The following is a 20,979-nucleotide window of genomic DNA, read 5'->3' as shown; positions in this document are numbered from 1 at the left end:
ACGCTGTTTTAAGTTAATGTTTACGTGCAATGAACAAACAATGTCTATTATTGTGGACATATCACGTTATTACTGCACAATTAACACCAATGTAAACAAGGGGATTGCCATACACCAACTGTTTCCTTTTTTCGAAAGTGAAACCTAACCAAAAGTGATTCGTTAAACACCGCCAACTGCACTCCGCAGCCAGACAGCTGAAGATGCCGGACACGCAGCCACAAGAGACGGAGAAGCGCTACAATCCGAAGGACACGTTCCTGAAATTCGTCAGGAAACGCGACGATATCAGTAAATATGGATATTTTTCATTTATTTCTCTCATAAAGGTTTCTTTGATCTCTTCTTGGATGATAGCGTTTGCGGGTACTCTAAAGTATCTTACGTGCCGAGTTGCTTGAAGTTCCTATTGAACAGAGAAGAAAATACAAATAAAACAAACGCCTAAAAGTATTGTATACTGAGACATACGGAAATGATGTCTTGTCTTCTGTTCCTTTAATCAGATGTCTGTTTTCTTAAATCAGACAAATGAATACCGTATTATCAGACTCGCCTGCTCCTCGCGAAGGTCAAACGCGTCAATGACCGAGTGTGGGCTTTAAACTCGGCTCCGGGTCAATCCATTTTCATTATTTTATTAATTTATTTTGTTTTACCTACATACGTGTCTGAAGCTTTACTTTAGTAAAAAAAAAGTCCCCGGATTAATCGCTCTTTGCACTCCTGGCACATTGTATAGGTGTTTTATAACCAGAACGGGAGAATTAGCTGTTAGACTCTCATGGCTCACATGGCGTTTCTAATACGGTATTACTACAGATTTTGAGAGTCATACCGTTTATGGGTGTTTAATGGCAGTAACAAAACGCAATTATTTAATGACAATTGGGGCAATCAAAGAAATGAGGAGGTCCATTCTATTAATTTGGTTTAATTCAGTGCAACAGCGGTCAGACATCAACAGCTCTGATGCAGGTACTCAATAGACATTTTCAAACACACAGTTCTACAGACCTCAGTGGGTCTCGATACAGGAACACCCTTACATGACGGGTAAAACAGAAGCTTCTCTGACTTCCAGGATCATCATGAATCAAGAACAACAAGACAGTTCAGTTTCTTTATCAGCTTTATGACGTTTCTGCCTGAAGGCTCAGCTACCTTCATTTACATTTATTTATTTGGCTAACACCTTTATCCAAAGCAAGTTTTAATATGTGAGATAAAATTGACTTCATTTCTTTTGTTTTTTTCGTTTGGAGTACATGCAGTACATGTGCTCATGGCCACAAAGTCTCAGTATCAGGATTGGAACCCATAAACTCAGGGTTTGATGTCCAAAGCCTTAACCACTAATTCTAACCTTCAGTATTTCCATCATTCAGTTCCTTTTAAACCTGGGCGGAAAACATGGCGGGCAAAATGTCTTTGTCTGTATTAGTAACATCCAGGGCCGGATTTAGACTTGATAAGGCCCTAAGCTATTTGAGACATGGAGCCCTTTATAAGTCCAGATATTCTATGCAAGTGCCAAATATGATTTGTTTTGGGGGCCTAAGCTATAGCTTGTGTAGCTTATAGGTAAATCCTGCACTGGTAACATCATGATGAGACCCAACACAGAACTGGCATTTTTGATGTCCTAGACAAAGATGTAAATAGGGTCCACTACCCCTGTTGCTTTGAGGGGAATCATTACTGCCAGACCTGAAACCTGGAGACATAAAATAGGAGCCAGAAGTGAGGACAGCAAAGTATGGAGGCGGTGGATACAAAACAGAGCATTTTCAATTTGAGAATTTTTATAGAAGCATCTGTTTACAAGACCAATCTTACCAAGGTAGCTCTATAAACATTTACTCTTTGATTATGTTGTTGAAATATACTGACCAGCTCAAAATACAGGTGGAAATCCTGTTATAACGAAAATCATGGGATCAAAAACATATTTCGTTATAACAGATATTTCGTTATAATGAATATGGAGAAAATACGTTATTGTGACCGGGGTCACCATTTCTAAAGGCAGCGGCACAAGCACAGCTCCGTAGTTGCTTTACTGCGTCCGGTAAGCAAATAACCAAAGGCAAAGATTGGTTGTCCTCTGCAGGATCAGGGTTACCGTGTATTGTGCTTGTAGCACATTGTTTATCATTTAACACCGGCCTCTGACCTGCTCTTCCTCACACTCTCCCGATCTGTCTTCGCCAGACCACGTCTGCCACAGTGGTGATTCCAAGCCGCAGCTCTTCTTCTAGTCTGACCACTCACTTCTTTATTGCATTTTAAAAACGCTCTAGTGTGCACCACATATCAATCGCTTGGTGCCACCTACTGGTTGCTATCGGCATCGTGCAACCTGTAGTTTAATATACTGTATAGCTAATACAATACATAACAGCTTCTTAAAAGGAAAAAATATTTTATTTGAAAACGACTTTTAACTTTTTAAAATTGAAATACAGCTACGAATATACAAGATGAAAACGAGTAGTTAGATGAAGATGAAGGCGCGATTCCGAACGTTTTCGCCATGTCATTTTCATTCATTCCAAGATCAGCTTTTTCTAGGATTGTTACTTTTTGAGCGTAAACTGATGCCGTTTCACAATTTGTTTTTGTTCCATCTCAAGGAAAACTTTGAGAAGCGTTATGAAACTCGAACAGTACGGTAACCGCACACGACACAACTACCTATGTGGGCAATAAGTGGAGAACTGACTTTGAAGTCGGCTATGTGATATATTGTGTGTTAAGGCAACAATAATAACGTGCCACCGGGATGACGTTTTTTTTTGTGGAACTTGCTTCTTTATTGCGAAATTGCCCAAACATACACTACGGGTGGCCAGCAGGAACAATACAGACCAAAGGCGCATATCACGCGTTCTATACACGGGGACTAGAGGGGACTGGGCGGTTGCCCAGAGGGGACTGGGCGGTCTTGTGGCCTGGAACCCCTACAGATTTTATTTTTTTCTCCAGCCTTTGGAGTTTTTTGTTTTTTCTGTCCACCCTGGCCATCGGACCTTACTCTTATTCTGTGTTAATTAATGTTGACTTATGTTTATTTTTATTGTGTCTTCTATTTCTCTATTCATTTTGTAAAGCACTTTGAGCTACATTTTTTTTGTATGAATATGTGCTATATAAATAAATGTTGATTGATTGATTGATATACACAGTACATCTCTCCCCTTTTAAACAGAAAACAAATCAAAAAAATATTACACATCTTTAAACAGTACATCTGCAATAAGTGCCAAATTATTTACAACACCAATTTATTTTATCTAGTTCATTTTGCACTTAAAACGAATCTCAATATTTAGATGTAATGGGGCACTGATTTTTTATTTGCAACACAACGACTAACTTGGAAGAAGCGGTGTAACGAGGTTTCCCCTTCTTTCGTATGTAATTTTCCAATTATTTAACAATATATTTGCAACATAGACTTGACGCGAGTCTTCTTTAAAAGGTTCAACAACTACCTTTTGAACAGCAATAACACAATAATCTTAAAACGGTTTGCAAGTGTTAAGACACGATAAAAGTCTGCATCGCTCTATTTCCTTCCGTCCGCAAACTTCCTCCCCCCCACATCCGGAAACACATAACACCTTTCTCGCATGCGCACAAGAACTCTGATTGAAACATGAACATTAACTTTGCTGTACTGTATTTGCAAATATTTAAAGGAGCTGGCGTTGTGGAGCATCTACTTTGCTGTGGTTCAGAATAAATCTGGACAGATGAGTTACAAAGCCTAAAAAATGGCAAACACCATCTTTGTTGATTTATTGGAGACATGCACTGCTTTCACTTTTGCTCGGTCTGTCTTCAGGCCATCAGCTGTTATTAAATGTCTCATATATGGAACACTTGCTGAAGTTAAGCTTTAGATTATAGCTTGAGGCCCTTTTTATTACTCTATAGAGAACTACATCATGCTCCTTCATTGCGGTGCTGCAATAAGAATGTCATCCTTGATACCCACAGCTCCATCAATACCTTGTAGCATTTTGTCCATTATATGCTGAAATATTTTGGGCACGCATTTTAGTCCAAAGGGTAGACGCAGCCACCTACACTTTCCTATTGGGTTGTTGAAGGTTGTTAGAAATGATGGCTGATCATCTAGTTCTATCTGAAGGAACCTGGACTTTGCAGCTAAAACCGAAAAGACCTTTGCTCCTAGTATGGTGGACACCACCTCTTCTATGGTGTGCATATGATAATGTTCCTTTTTTATTAGTTTATTCAGGTTACTAGGATCTATACAAATCCTAATCTTATCATGGCGTACAGCAGCTACCATAGGAATCACCCACTCTGTAGGTTGGTCCTCTTTGGCGATGTAGCCATTCTCTGCCATTTAATGGAGTGTTTCCACAGTTTTTTTCTTCAGTGCAGCTGGCTGGTGGCGCACTATGCCTTTTGCATTTGGTTCAGTCTTGATTGCATATTTACCTGGCAGTGTTCCCGTGATTTGTGCTACGTGTAGGAAACCATCTAGTCCCACTGGTGCACTGTGCTTCACAGTGGTGTCACTTGCACTGTTTGGTTTATTCTCTTTTGTGTTACTCTGCAGCAAGTCAAGACGCACCATTAACTCTAAAGTTTCTGTTGAGGTGCCACATAGCACATTCTCCCGTTGCAGATCCACAATTTCAAACTCTGTTTTCATTTCACAGGCCTTATACTTTATTGGGAGGTTTACCTCTGCCACGGACTTCATCTTGTGCTAGGAGCGAAGTATTCTGTTTGAATGGTGAGGGGTCCTTGTCTGGCTCCACACTCACAGAATTAACTGCACGCTTGCAACAAACAGCCACCCAGTAGTTTGTCTTGTGACAATATGAACAAACTGAGCCTTCAGCTGGGCACTTCCCTTGATTCCACTTGTGTTGGAGATGTTTGCCACACTTTGAGCAGCTTTTAATCTGACTTGGCTCAATTACCGTTTGAGTGCAACCTTCCAATACAGTTGTGCTCTCACCTTTGTCTGACCACCAAAATTGTGCTGCCTGCTGGAGCCTGAGGTGTACGAGGGGTTAACAGCTGAGGTGAATTCAGCTGCAGACTCCACCCCCTTTTTTCTTTCTTTTTACTTCAGTCTGTCATGTTATGTAAAACAAGAGACATCAGACTGACAAGCTTCTCTTCTGTTTGTCAGGTCCAAAACACCCATGTTCTTTGAATCCAAATCCAAATCATATTATGCGCTATCATCTACTGTTAAATTCTGCTCTGTACTTGTAATATTTTTATTTTACTATTATACTGTATTGACGATTACTTGTGTTTTGTTCTGTGTATTGTATTGTACTGACCCTCTTTCTTTTTGACACCCACTACATGCCCAGCCTACCTGGAAAGGGGTCTGTCTTTAAACTTCCTTTCCCAAGGTTTCTTTCATTTTTTCCCTATATGGGGGGCTGTCAAGAGGCAGGGCCTGTTAAAGCCCATTGCGGCACTTCTTGTGTAATTTTGGGCGATACATAAAATAAATTGTATTGTATTGTATAAATTTCCTTATTGGGACTAATAAAGATCTATCTATCTATCTATCTATCTATCTATCTATCTATCTATCTATCTATCTATCTATCTATCCATATCAGACAGTCTTCATTCTTTCTCTTTGCTGAATATTAATTTTTGAGTTTATTTTAATTATAAAGCAGTTGCCACCTATATATTATCCATCCTGTTCTTTGATTTTGTTCTTACAAATTTCTTAAAGATTTGTGCCAACATTCATGTCCAAGGTTATTAAAGTTTTCCCTTTTTATATTAGTTTTTATTTCTATACTATTTCTGACCTTACTTGAAAATTCAGTTTAGTTTTACTTTTCGTTCATTGTGTATTTTTAGTTTTAATTAAGTTTTAATTTCACAAAGACATTTCTGTTTTATTTTTATATTGGTTAGTTTCAGTTTTAGTTTAGTAATTATGGTATGGTTAAAGAGCTACTATGGAGTTTCAGTTTGTGTCAAAATCAGACAGAACTGTATACTTAATGGGTCAGGTTATGCGTTTAAAAACTTACTACACTGCATGGTTTACTATCTGGTTTTGTTTTTGTCTGATAAAAATAAGCAAACCAGATATAGAATATGAACAATTTTATACAGTTTTATAATTTTTTAAATATTGTCTATATCATTTGTGCTGAACATATGTGTGCTGACTGTTGGCATGTTTCATCTTTTCCTTTTCTTGCCCAGAATGGGACAATTTGTGATGAAATTTAGGTGAATTTTAAGGTGTGAGTGTTTTTTTTTCTCTAAATGTCTACAGTACACAACATCCTGCTCCAAGACAATGTGTGTACAATTAATGCCTTCAATATTACATTCAAAAATCCCCCGTACTTGGCTTTGCTATTTTAAACCAAATCATACTAATCTTTGATTCCATCTCAGGAACATACCGTTTATATACAGAATTTTGCTGCCTGTAGGCCTAAAAAGATATCAAAAGTCAGAAAACAGATTCTATTGAGTTCTGACAGGTGTGATCATGGTGGCTTACGAAGAACATGGCTCTTAGGTTTGAAGTGGTGTGCAGACCCCACCTAGCTGTATTGACAGGAACAAAGAAAACATTTTCTAAACTCGCTCATCCACAGCAGGATCTCAGGAAACCTGGAGCCTATCCCAGCGGCTTTGGATCCTAGATAGGGAAAATCCCTGGACAGGGTGCCAGTCTGTTGCAATAATACTATATATATATGCAATATGTATGACATGGCTGATGTTAAGAACAAAAAGAGTATGATATTTCAGCTATTTATTTTGAGAGTGAGAGAAAGATAGAAAAGAGGGCGACAAATATTTTAAAACATAATTCTGCCACCGGATTATTTTCACAATATCAGGTATTTTGAGTTGAGAATGTAAAATTTAAAAAGTTAAATTAATAAATGCAGAATAAATACAAAACACATTAGTAGGTTTAGTTTTTCACCAGTTGGCAGACTCTCTTCAAACACATTTAACCATTAATCAAATATTTACACAAGTAAACACAAAATGCAGTTTTTAAATGATGGTTTTTATTATTTAGGGAGAACAAAAAATCCAAACCTACATGACCCTGTGTTCAGGGGGCAATTACTTTTTCACACAGGGCCATGTAGGTTTGGATTTTTATGGTTAATGGTTAAATGTGTTTGATGATCAGAAACATTTTGTGTGACAAACATGCAAAAGAATAAGAAATCAGGAAGGGGGCAAATAGTTTTTCACACCACTGTATTTAAAAATCAAATATGAAAATGATTAATTTTGAGACTCCTGCAGCTCAGGTTAACACTTGTGTAAATCTGTTTTGTTGCGAAAACTAAAAATATTTTTATTAAATTATTATTTTATTTCAGTTAGTCCTTTCAGCTACTTTAATAGTTTCATTTAGTTTTAGTTTTTCATTTTGGTTATGTTAATTATTTTATTTCAGTTTTCAAAAAAATTTTTTATTAATAGTTTCAGTTTTGATTTTAGTTTTCATTAAATATAATAACCTTGGACTAAAGCATTATGTTGTTTAGCTTTTCTAAAAATGCTGTAAATATGAGAACATTGAATAAGGTCATTTTGTGTTTATTGTATAATTTGAGAGACTTGACCAGAAAAAAGGGCCCAGAAAATGTGACAGCATCACTAAATCATTTCTCAAACTGGCCCAACAGTGTTAAGGATATTGTTATTTTTATGGTTTGTGCCATTTATTATTCTATCTTCTTACAGCCCTTGATGATGATCCAAACACCCTCAGGGCTGAGATGTCCTGTGGACATGCAGTTGATCCAAACTCACTGACGGCATGGTGCAGAAGTCTTTTAGATCAGGTAAATCTATTTTTACCTTTTTGCCAATACTAAAGAGTCCAAACTATGCAAAAAGATAAATTTATTCAGAAAAATGCACATACAGAGGGTGATAAAAGGGAGAACAAAAGCAAACAATAAACAAAAGGCAGACAAAAGTTGTTGCATGTCTGGACCTTCCTAGGTGGGTCCAGTCATCTCACATGCCCTACTTTTCAGACTCAGTTTCTTCATTTTTCTCACACCCTCTGTCTGGGTCTCTTTTTTTATCCTTCCATTGAGCCCTGTCCCTACTCATCTCTCATGCTTGGCCTCAATATATCACACTCCATGAGCAACTCTGCAATTTGGGAATCATGAATGACCTCCTTATGTCCTGGGTCTTCTCTCTGAGCTCCATCTGGTGGCCCTATTTATCCCAGGGTCCCAATTTACTGTTAAATAGCCAAACATCCTTGGAAGTTTCCAGGAACTCCACTTTAAGAATTTGAGAATCATTCTGCCTTGCCATGCACCATAGCATTTGTCTTACTGTTGGCCCACTTGGAGTTATTTCTTCCGAGGCTCGATTTAATAAGCAAGTCAGGGCAGTGGCCATCCTTTACCACTTAAACCAATGTCACATTATGCAACTTCTAGTCATGGGGTTTGTCAGATTTTCCAACTGCAGTCACAAATTTCATCGCCAGCCCAAGTCAATTTAAATGACTGAAAATCACTGGACATGTCACATTGTCCAATTACCGATTGAGTGCAACCTTCCAATACAGTTGTGCTCTCACCTTTTTCTGACCACCAAAATTGTGCTGCCTGCTGGAGCCTGAGGTGCATGAAGGGTTAACAGCGGTGGCAAGTTTAGCTGTATTCTTCACCCCCTTTTTCTCTTTCTTCTTCAGACTGTCATGTTATGTAAAACAAGAGACATCAGACTGACAAGCTTCTCTTCTGTTTGTCAGGTTCATAACACCCGTATTCCTTGTTCCCCATCACTGGCTTCTACGCATTGTACTTCTGGATGAGCGTTCATTGGTTGCCAGCTCTCATGCACACAGAGCTGCCCTTGAGACATAAAACAAAATCAAAAGTCATAGACTAGTGGGTTTGAGTTGAAGGTTATGGCACATTAGGCGACTGGCTTCATGGGTGTGCACCACTGACTGCCTCTGGCTTGCTAAGAGTATACAAATGAAGGCTACACCTGAAAATGAATGGAGAAATCATCAAATGAGAAATGGTCTTTACATGACAAGGTGCTTCCCTGATGCCAGGTATGGAGACATTTGTTGATGCCCCTCCACGAAAAAGAGGAACCCACAATTGTCTCGGAAATACCTCACAACTGACCAAAGTCATTGGCACCCATCATTGTTTATTCTGCATTTAACAAAAATCAGACTTTGTTTTAAAGTTTTGATTCAACAGATTACTTCAAAAAACAACACAAATGTAAATGGCATGGACAAAAATGATGGGTCCCTTAACCTAATATTTTGATGCACAACCTTTAAAGTTCACAGTCCCTGCACACAAGCTCTCCATGAGTCTTCTGCACCTGTGCACAGGTTGTTCGGTCCACTTCTTTCCTTTGATGTTTGACGGGATTCAAATCAGGTCTGACAGAAGACCACTTCAAAATAGTCCCTTGTTTTGTTCTTCACCATTCCTGGGTGCTCTTAGCTGTGCGTTTTGGCTCCTTATCCTGTTGGAGGGTCCATGACCTGTGACTGAGACAGCACTTTCTGACACTGGGCAGTATGTTTCTTTCCAGAATGTCTTGATGGTTGTATTATCATGGTATTCCCCTCTACCTATTCTTGACTTATTTTCTTCAAGGTTAAGTGTACTCATCAGTTTCATTACCGAGTTGGTCTACTCTCGCGTCTTAAAATTAACACATAGATATAAATAAATATATGCATACACACAGACCCTAACTACAAAAGTACCGTATGAATGACATATACACAGCCCGTTATTCTTTAGCTCTTTAATTCACACAAGTGCTGTATGAATAACACATTCACAGTACGTCTATTCCTTAGTACTTCAAGAGACTTACTTATCATAGGCATGAACAACGTATGATGTCTTAGATATACGTATACTTTTGGTTTCCAAGAATATACTCAAACATAGAAAGGCTCAACATCCCTGGCTATAGGGCATCAACCACTGATGTCTCACTTTAACGCACTGCTCACTATTGGGTAGAGCTCTCATCCTCAGCCTGATAAAACCTTGCGGTTCGGATCATATGGCACTTCCTTACTGCTCCAGGTGCTCTGAATATTTACCTTATTACTTTAATCACTCTAGATATAAAGACAAGTGTAGCAAGATAAAAGCAACATTTATGGTATTTTTTTTTTAAAAACAATAATACCAGTAGAAGACAGTATAAAAGAAAATGTGGATAGCAAAGTCTAGATATATATAGTCTTTAGTAAAAGCTCACGAAAAGTTAAAGATGTCAAAAATGAATGTCCCAGGGTGGCATTGATTTAGCAATTGATATTCATGAAAGTGTTATTTAGCTGACAATCAGATGAAAATTGTCACGCATCTCTCACATTCTCCTGGCGTTGCTCTGTCTTCTCCTCTTGATGTCGCTCTTGGTCATCGCTGTTACTTCTTATGTCCCACTCAGACAAAGCTTATTTATTTTACAATTCCACGTGGGATTCTTCCGTCATGCCTTCCTTTCCCAAGCTGTAAAACAATTTGGCAATTCGTTGTCTCAGGCATCTCCTTCTGTTCGCAGGTTATAAAGTAATCAGTACAGCCTGAGGCATCTGCATGTCTTCCTTTCCCAAACTGTAAACACATTAAGTCCTAGGTGCCCATCTGTTCACAGGTGAAACAGCTCAAGGCATCATCCTCGTCCTTTGCTTTGTCTGCTCAAATGTTTAAGGTGATTCAATTCAGGAAAAGAATATGCTTTGATATTCAATCAAACATACAAGTGTTCTGTATTTAAGTTCATCTTTGTATGTCTTCAAAATATAATGAAAATATAAGCATCTACTATTTCTAAAACTGAAGATTTTGCACACCAGGACAATGGTCTTGAGATTTCATTGTTCCCTGCACAAACTCAAGGCACCTTGTAACAAATACAGCAAAGCAACCCCCAAACATCACCAAGCCTCCTCCATGTTTCACAGTAGGTCTGGTGTTCTTTACTTTGAAAGCTTCATTTTTTCATCTGTGGAAACATAGCTGAGGTGACTTACCAAAAACCTGCAGTTTGGTCTTATCTCTCCAAAGGACATTCTCCCAGAAACATTGTGGCTTGTAAATATACATTTTATCAAATTCCATTCTGGCGTTTTTATATGGAGTTCTCGTGGGTCTTCTTCCATTTAGCCCACTGTTACTCAAAAAGCAATGGTTGGTGTGATCAGACACTGATGGACCTTGGAGTTCAGCTTGTATCTCTTTGGAGATGCGAGCAAGCTCGTCCACAAGGTGCTGAGGGATAGTTGAGTTAAATGTGGATCTGAAGTCTAAGAATGTCATTCCCACATACGTGTCTCTACCCTCCAGGTACTCCAGGCTCAGGAGGAGTGCAGTACACACTGATAAGACCCTGATAAGCCCGTGTATAAATCTAGTCTTGATAAAAGCTGAAAATATTTTTTAAGGTGTTATATGTATTTTCAGTTACTAGTAGTTTTGCATAGTTTTAGTTTTTCATCTAGGCTTTGTTAAATCTTTTATTTCAGTTCACAAAAATGGTTTTAATTAAGCTTTGCCTTTCTTTATGATAATAACCTCTCTTACTGTATTACTATTACTCATAAAGGTTATCTTTTTATCATGCCATAACTTTGTTTTCATTGGCTCATTCATATTTTCACACCAAACAAACTATACACACCTAGCCGTGCCTTACAAACACAGTGCAGAAAGCAGTGGTCCTGCAGAGAAGCTAACATCAAGGGGCTGCCATGTACCCACACCCACCTTTGTAGCAGTAGGCTGGCACATGTCTGACCATACGACTGGAAAACTTTGAGCTGGCTCAGTGCAAATAACCATGAACTGTGACAAACTGACATCAGGTTCAAAGCTGATTCCTGCCTTTAGCACAATAGTGCTAAGGTGGGCTCCATTTTCTGGAATAAGTGGGTCTGGACCAAAACAAAATAGAATAGATAGTTCTTCAGTCCTTCTATAATGTTTGATCTCCCTCATGCTTTATAAAACAGACATTGATGGGATTCTTTCTTTTTTGTCTCCTGGCTTATATTTCAGGGTCAGTATGTTTTCAAGTGCCCCGCATTAAAGAATGGAACAACGCGAAAATGTGACGCAGTCTGGTCTTACGATGAAGTCCGAAGGCTGGCATTGCTGACTGATGAGGAGCAGGCCCACTTTGAGGAAACCCTTGCAGTTCTGGCTGCTGCTGAATACTGTGAATTTAAACAGGTAATTTCTTTATCGCATTGATACAATGAAACAGAACAATGCTCTGTTATGATGATTCATACCCCTTCTTCATTTCCTTTAATGTTATTAATATCTGCATATGTGGTGCATTCTCACAGCTCAAGGTCTTGGGTTCAGTCCTCAGCCTGAATTTGTATGTTTTCTCTTTGCTTGTATCAAATTGCATTGGGTGACTGTGACGATGTGGGTTCTGGCTCCACGCTCCCATGGCTGTTTGGAAGCACTTGAACCCAACACCGTCGGTAATGTCACCGATGAGCTAGTCAATGGAGGCAAATTACTGAGCAAGGGGAAGGTATACAAAAGGTGCAACAGTGCTTTTATTAAAAGAAACAATCAAAACAAAACAGTGTTCCATGTAAAGTGCAGTGCTCCAAATTCTTCATTAAATAATCCATAAAAGGTAAAACGTGGAGGTTAAAATAATAATAAGAAAAAGCAATCCTTTAAAACGAGGTAAAATGTTTCTTACAGGAAGCAGTTTTTTTAAAACAACAACAAGGACGACAAGTCTGGTGCATCTTTCCTGTTGGCGGTAGCGTCTCACCTGCTTATCCCGTTTGGGCTTAGCAGCAGGCAAGACGCTCTCTGCAGCTGCCCTCCTGAAACACACGCATGAGACTGGAGACCTCCCGATCCCTGGCTCCGGTATGGCACTCATCCCAGCCTCGGAGAACTTGGTTTCCACCAACGGCCAGGTCGCCCACGTTGGGGATTCCAACCACCAAATCTCCCGACTTCCGCGGCCTTTCCGCGGCCAGTCACCTTCCCTTGGTCACTCCCGCTACATAATCACTCAGCGGGAGCGACATCCAACTCGAACGCCTGGGTGTAGGCCCAACACCCCAGCTTCCTTACAGCTGCCCTTGATCGTGCGCTCACCACACGCACGCACCGCCTGTCCGTCTCTCTTGCACCGCATGCTTCCTCGCTCCCTGTAACCTCCGTCCTCTTTTCCTTTCTTTCCTTTTTCTTTTCATCCCCCCACAACCGACTCGCGCTTCTTTATAAATAACGTGAGGGGCCATCACAGCTGTAGCATTAGCCACGGGAGCAATCACGAATGTGGGCAGTTCCTCACCTGTGCACACGGTGAGACACGCCCACATCGACGACTGCCTCACGGCTCGCTACAACATCGCCCCCCCTCACGAAGCCGCCTCGGGTGCGGTGATTATTTAAAAATAGCCTTTGCTCAGTGAGCTGTGGACCCGCTATACCACAGTGACCCAAAGATATATTGGTTAAGCTAACTGCCAGTTCTAAATTGGCACAGTATGGATAAACGCGCTTTCTGATAATTCATTATGCTCCTCAGATAAGCTCTAGCTTCCAACACACCTGCAAGGGAATGGGTTCAGTTCATGGATGGATGACCGTCTTTAATTGTGACAAAGGATAACTGTTTATCTATAAGAAGTTCAGAACATGCAGTGTTCACTATAGAGTGTCGGTCAGAACACTGGTAGAAGATTCATGGTTCTCCACACAGCAGCTCAGGAGAAAGTTTATGGTTCTTTTATTGCATGGTATATAAATAAATAGACCTCTACATGTACACTTCAGAACAGATAATCCACCTGTACCTAATTATGTGCGAGCCCGGCCAGTACTTGGATGGGAGACCATCTAGGAGAAGCTGTTGGAAGAGGTGTTGGTGAAGCCAGCAGAGGACACTTACCCAGTGGACTGAATGTTGATCCCAATTCCTCAGTGCAGTTCTGAGGATACACTGTGTTGTAAAAATAGCATTGTCCTTCAAATGAGACAAGGGTATGATTCATAAAGAGTAGGCTGTATCCCAATGTCCTGGTTAAATTGTCCACCATGGCCTGGTCATCCCTTGTCTCTAACTGGCTAACTATCTTTCACCCCTTCACCGCCTAACATCTAAAGTGTGGTTAGTGTACTGGCACAAAAATGGCTGCCATCAAATCATCCAGATGGATCCTGCACATTAGTGATGTTTGAACTGGCTCCCCAATCACTATGAACAGTAGAGTAGTTAGAACTGGCTATATAAATGTAAAGAATTATTATTATGTGTGGTCTACAATAAATAAAGGATACAAAAAAACATTTAGTAACTTACACAAAAAAATCAGTTGATGTATTATTCACAAATGAAACTAAGTTGTCGACAGGTAAAAAAAAAAAAAAGTTTGTTAATAAACAATACCATGACGCTTGAAGTGAAGCATTATATAAACATAATAACATGAAGTTATTATGAGGCAAACATTCTTATTATGGTAACGCTAAACATTATACTTCAAGGACCATTACTACATGAATGTAGTAATTTTTACACTCGCTTTTACACACACTTTCTGACTGATTCTGTTTAATGCAAATTCTGTTACTGCAAAATTATTATAACTCTACACTGAAATGACTTGTACACATGTTTCTGTTTCTCTCGGCTGACATCCCAAAATACTGTATACTCTCATGCAGGCTGGGATGCACCCTGACTGGTGCTGCCTCTCTAACATTAGTCCGTCAGTCATCGTCCAGCCCGCTATATCCTAACTACAGGGTCATGGGGCTCTGCTGAAGCCAATCCCAGCCAACACAGGGCGCAAGGCAGGAACAAAGCCCGGGCAGGGTGCTACCCCACCGCAGGGCACATACACACACACACACCAAGCACACACTAGGGACAATTTAGGATTGCCAAAGCACCTAACCTGCATGTCTTTGGACTGTGGGAGGAAACCCACGCAGACTCTGGGAGAACATGCAAACTCCACAGAGGGAGGACCCGGGAAGCGAACCCAGACGGGTGTCCAAACTGCGAGGCAGCAGCGCTACCCACTGCGTCTCTAACATTAGTTGAAGATTTTTGTTCATATACTGTATAAGTCATATACGACTAGTAACTCCAGTGCAAACTGTAGTGCATCTGAGAACAGGAGAGCAACAGTGAAGAAGGACGCTAGGAAGGATAAAAGGCAGCTGGGGAGAAATATTGCAGAAAAGGCAAAAGAAAAGGCAAAATGATCCAAAGAAATTCTTTCAAAATTTTAGCATTAAAAGAACAGTAAAGGATGAGGTGAAGTGAATCAGGAATAGTAAAGGGGAAATTAAAAAATATAGACCTTGAAATAGAAAATGCTTGAAACTTTCACTTCATTGAAGTTTATACATGTGAAGAACTCGATGACCTCCCAAAAGTAACAGGGACTTCTAAGAACGGACAAAGTGAATTGGAAGTTGTAGAGGGAGAAGTGCTGCTTGGATTAAATAGGCTGAAAAGTAACAAATCACAGGGACCCCAGACTATCCTCAACTGCATAATGAGGTATAAACCCTTGATTCCTATGTCTGGAGGTTATCAAATATCCTGTGGTATAAAAGGTTGATTGGGCAGATCCAAGTGACATCACGTCAGTAAGCTTAACGTTCATTACAGGTAAGCAAACAATAAGAGTAGTGCCTATGTGATGCATCTTGTCAAATTCTTTTTGAAAATCAAGGTACCACATGAGTGGTTGGGCATTGAACTAAAAGAGGTGCGAACTTAGGGTGTGGTGTGTAGGTGGGTACAAAATTGGTTCAAATACAGAAAGCAAATGGTTATGGTAAGGGGAGCTTTTCAGAATTAAATGATCTTAAAAGTTATGTCCAGTATGTGTCAGTGCTGGGGCCATTGAATCATCACAGATGGACTTAGACAGGATAGAGTTGTGCAGATTTGTGGCAGATAAAATGTAATGTCAATAAATGTATAAAATTACACGTAGGAAGCAAAAGTGTGAGGTCTAAATATGCAATGGGAGGTTTGAAGTTTGGAAGTACACCTTATGAGAAGGATTTAGGAGTCTTAGTAGACTCGACACTATCAACATCAAGACATTGTGCAAAACCAATCAAGAAGGCTGGTAGGATGTTAGATGATACAACACCCTGATGTGTGGAGTACAAGTCAAGGGAGTTTATGCTTAATTTATATAATCACGAGTGAAGTACTGTGTTCAGCTTTGGTCTCCATATTTCATAAAGGACATAGCAGCACGAGCAAATGTCCAGAAAAGAGTGACTAGAGTGACTTCAGGAATGAGAGGGGTGAGCTTTGAGGAGAGACTGAAGGAGATGAACCTTTTCATGGAGATTAAGAGGAGACATGATTGAAGTGTTTTAAACTATGAAAAGAATTAGTCCAGTGGGTCCCAGTTTTTATTTTAAAACAAATTATGCAAGAAGAACACTGGATAATGTTTGAAAACTTGCTAAAACAAGATTTAGAAAAAAAAATGTTAAAAGATTTTTCGTTACACAAACAAACATAGACAAATGGAATAAATGACCAAATAGTGCAGTGAATAAAAGGATTTTAGGGACCTTGAAATCTCGACTTCATGTTATTTTGGGCAATCAAAGTGAGTGGATGTACAAGGTCTGTAGTCTGAAAGGCCTGTTCTTGTTACAATCTTTGCAATGTTCTAATGTTTTGTCAGATAATCTGTTAATGATGGTAGTACACTGGAGTATGGCGGGATTTTGAAACACTTTAGAAATAAGGCTGCATTGTTCACTTCATGCTCTCCATATTCAAATGTTCATACCTGGCAGCACAGCAGATACATGTAGATATATTGACTAGAAATGTTTCAGCAAAAATAACAGAAAATTTTAATAGTGATAAACTTTGTTAAACTCTTTATTTTTCAGTTCTTGTTCTACGAGCTTTAACTAACTTATTGTTTCTGTTACAATTATTCCAAACCAGTGTCCAGGGTGCAAGACTTGTGTGGAGCGAGAAGATCTGACCAACCTATGTGTTCTCTGCACCATCTGCACAGCTATGAAGGGAAATCTGTACCAGTTCTGTTGGCAGTGCCTGAAGGAGTGGAGGGGAGCGGCGCCACGATCCGACCGCTGTGACAACGAAGGATGCACCAACCAGCAACTTGACACCCTGCGGTCCTGTAGACTCATCAGTTTGCCTGAAACTATGATAAATGAGTGCCCTCAAATTCGCGCTTGTCCGACTTGTGGAAATCTTGTCGAACACAATCGGACAGGGTGCAAGAACATCCGCTGTAACAGGTGCCAGGTCGAGTTTTGCTTTGCCTGTTTGGAGACGACAATTGTGTGTCAGAACACGCGCCGTGATTATTATGGTCTCTGTGCCAAGCCAGTGGCTCCAAGGCAAACAAGCATTCCTGTTTGGAGGAAAAATTAAGAAAGAGATGCATTCAGAGTTAATAAAGACCACATGCATTTTTGGAAGGTATTGTCAAAAAGTTAATAAATGACTGTTATCGCTTGCATTCACTTTAAGCTTTAGACTTTAGTGATTCTATCAAAGAGGCTAATGCACCTTAGCAAGCAGATTTTAAAGTTTTACTTCTATATGCCTCTGTTGCTGTTAGGATTATGGCAGTATCTTCCCCTATTTACAGTTTTTGTCTTTTTTTTTCATTTTCTCTTGCTATCTGATTTTTTACCTTGTTTTCGTTTTATGTTATGCTGTTCATTTTCCCTGGTCTCTTACTCTCTCTCCTGTCCTGTGTTTGCAGGTTTGGGGCTTCAATCTGCATTAAGGTTCTCAGGTGCTGCTGTCATTTGGACAGCAGTTACCTGAGGGGTCTGTTTAAGTCTCCTGCCTCCCACAAAATGCTACTGGGACATTAGATACTTTATTTGTACTTAAAGAACCTTCCAAACTAGGCTCAATGTTATTCTGGAGAAGTTAGGTGAATAGGATTGTTAGGTTAAATGGCCTGTTCTTGTTAAAATGCTTATAGTGCTTACAGGTCCGTGCACAGAGTAACTCCAATAAAATACCTTTACAGATTAATATGCTTCAGTTTGGGTTTTATTTATTATTTGGTTACTTTATGGTTGGGATGATTTTTTTCTTTTGACTTTTGCTTTTTAAACATTTGGAGTTTTGAATTTAATTAAGCATACTGTATGATTCCTCTTGAGGCAGACCACCTGGACCCACTACAGTTTGCCAAAGATTGTACTGGAGGATCACACTCGCTGGGTGGCGTTGTGTTCGGCAACTGAGTAATCGTGAATAATGATACTGTGATTCAAACAGTTAACCTTTCTTTATTAAAGTTGCCTTTATTCAAGTGAGGTAGCCTCCTCAATCACCTGCATACATTACCCATCAAGCCATGCTAATATACATATTTAAATCATAGCACAGATTATCCCACATCTCCCCATTCAAGCAATTCTGTCCTTAGTTTAAGTTTCTATAATAATATCCAAAAGCATCCATCTATTCATTTTCTAACCCACTGAATCCGAATACAGGGTCACGGGGGTCTGCTGGAGCCAGTCCCAGCCAACACAGGGCACAAGGCAGGAACCAATCCTGGGCAGGGTGCCAACCCACCGCAGGACACACACAAACACACCAGGGCCAATTTAGAATCACCAATCCACCTAACCTGCATGTCTTTGGATTGTGGGAGGAAACCCACACAGACACGGGGAGAACATGCAAACTCCACGCAGGGAGGACCCGGGAAGCAAACCCGGGTCTCCTAACTGCGAGGCAACAGCGCTACCACTGCGCCACCATGCCGCCCTTTATCCAAAAGCACCAAAAACAAATCTGTTTATTCCTTCTTTTTTGGGGGAATACCCTCTTAAGTATAAAAAAAAATTGTAAAAAAACATTTCTCAATTTTAACAATTAACTTTCTATGGCTATTTATATTTGTAAATATTTTTCTATCCATGTTGTTTACATTAATATAGTAATCTTTCTTTTACAATTCCCGTTTTGTTAGTGTCAGTCTATAGGCCTAATGTATGTGGTTTATTTACACTGACCTAGTTCTAAATCCAATGTGATGCTGGGGTCCAGCAGATGCAGGTGAGGGTGGAACATCAGACTCCTGATGTTGTTCCTGTCCACTACAGCTTTCATTTTCAGGTGTTTACATCAGGATCAAGTGCCAACGATTACATTGAAAAATCCCATGAGGTACATGCACAAGATAAGAATACAGGGTGAGATGATGTTTTGGAATCTGTCACCCTGATTTCACTTCCAGGCTGAAAGTGGCTCATGTTTCTGACTTTGTGGCATCTGTTGTAGCTCAGCTCATCTGTCATTCTTTTCTCCTTTCCTTAGAAAGAATAAGGTCTAACCCCCAGATCCAGTGGTTTTGCTTTGATAACAGGAGGTTTATCTTTCTCAGGTAGCTGAGGGATAAATTTCCCTATCTTGTTAACCATGCCAGGAAAGCTCCTAACTTCTCTCACATTTGAAAGTGGCTGTGTTTTTAAAATACCTTCAGTTTAGCTTGAGTCAGGCCTGATCCCCTCAGCAGAGATAATATGTCCAAGAAAGTGAATCTCACTCTTTGACAGGTCATACTTGTCAACATTCAGTGTGATACCAGCATTTTGAACTTTATGCAGCAGCACCATGTGCAGGTGTGTGTCATGCTCCTCTTGAGCTGTGTCCCAGACCAATATATCATCCATGGGACAACACCAACAAGTCCTTCAGTGACCTCAGACTCCATTGTGCTGTGCAAATGCTTGGTTGCTGAGCCTATACCAAATGGAAGATGATTAGGTGTGATGAAGGTGGTGTACCTAGCTGTCTCAGGTGTTTGGGTAAATTGCCGAAACCCCATGTTTGCGATGAGTTCACTGAATACTTTAGCTCCTAACAGCATTCCAAGACTCTGGTCAACTGAGAGAAGAATGTATTTTTCTCTACTCACAGCCTCATTTAACTTAGTTAGGTCCACACATATGCAAACAGCCCCATTGTTTTTTGGGACCACCACTGTCCCTAAGCACCAATCAGTAGGCTCCTCCACTCTGCTAATGACACAGATTTTCTACATGCACTGGAGTTCCTCTTTGACTCTGCACATCAGTAGCACAGGAATCTACCTTGGGGTCGGAGAGAAAGGCACTGCATCTGGTCTGAGTTTAATAGTATAGGGCCGCTGTATAACCCCTGTGGTCCCCGGCCGGGGCTGGAGCCCGGCCAGGACGCCCAGGAGGAGGAGAGGAGGGCTTGTGCCTCCTCCAGACCGCGAGGGGGTGTCCGTCCTGGTTATGTTGGGGGCCACGGGTACAAGGCTTGGAAGCCCAGCCCTGTAGGGACCCGTGGCCACCGCCAGGCGGCGCCCCAGTGCCTATTTATCCCGGGAGCCCGGCACTTCCGCCACACCAGGAAGTACCGGGGGGAAGACGACCGGGGAGACATGGACGGCTCCCGGGTGCGCAGCCGGCACTTCCGCCACACAGGGGTGTGGCCAACGCTAAGTGCCGGGAAGCAGCTGGAGCCCATCCGGGTTCCCATAATAGGGGCCGCCTCCCTCCAGTCATCGGTGGAAGTCGGGAGGTAGAAGGACGGAGCTGGAGAGAGGACAGGAGGCGGCCAGAAGAAAGGCACAGAGACTGTGGGCCCTGGACTTGGGGAATTCGGTGCAAGAGGCACTGTCATTGCATAACTTTGCATAGCTCTTCTTTAGAGTCACCATACTAGTACTGTTAAGCTGTGCCACCAATTTGAAACTTGTGATGGTAGGCTGTCTGCAGATTTCTGGAGATGTACACATCTTGTGTCACCTCTGTGTCTGCCATTTCCAATGAAAGATTTGTAACCCCCACAGTGTCTAATGGTTGTTGATTAGGTTCCAAGAGAGGTTTGCTCACAAGTTTCTGGGGTGCTTAGAAGCATGTTTTGTCAGTG

At 40.6% G+C, this 20,979-nt stretch overlaps 1 protein-coding gene across 1 annotated transcript; it reads left to right on the top strand.

The window, feature by feature from the left end:
* Nucleotides 1-156: 156 nt before the first annotated feature.
* LOC120542685 lies at nucleotides 157-18,096 on the top strand. The gene is made up of 4 exons (XM_039775292.1): nucleotides 157-291; nucleotides 7,759-7,859; nucleotides 12,096-12,269; nucleotides 17,023-18,096. Exons 1-4 carry the CDS (start codon nucleotides 204-206, stop codon nucleotides 17,476-17,478), a joined length of 819 nt encoding a protein of 272 aa, XP_039631226.1. The 5' UTR covers nucleotides 157-203; the 3' UTR covers nucleotides 17,479-18,096.
* The last annotated feature ends 2,883 nt before the right edge of the window (nucleotides 18,097-20,979 follow it).

The sequence above is a fragment of the Polypterus senegalus genome, chromosome 13, assembly GCF_016835505.1.
Source record: "Polypterus senegalus isolate Bchr_013 chromosome 13, ASM1683550v1, whole genome shotgun sequence".
Classification (NCBI taxonomy): Eukaryota; Metazoa; Chordata; class Cladistia; order Polypteriformes; family Polypteridae; genus Polypterus; species Polypterus senegalus.
Note: the sequence above shows the minus strand (reverse complement) of the source record. Positions and strands in the feature narration are given on the sequence as shown.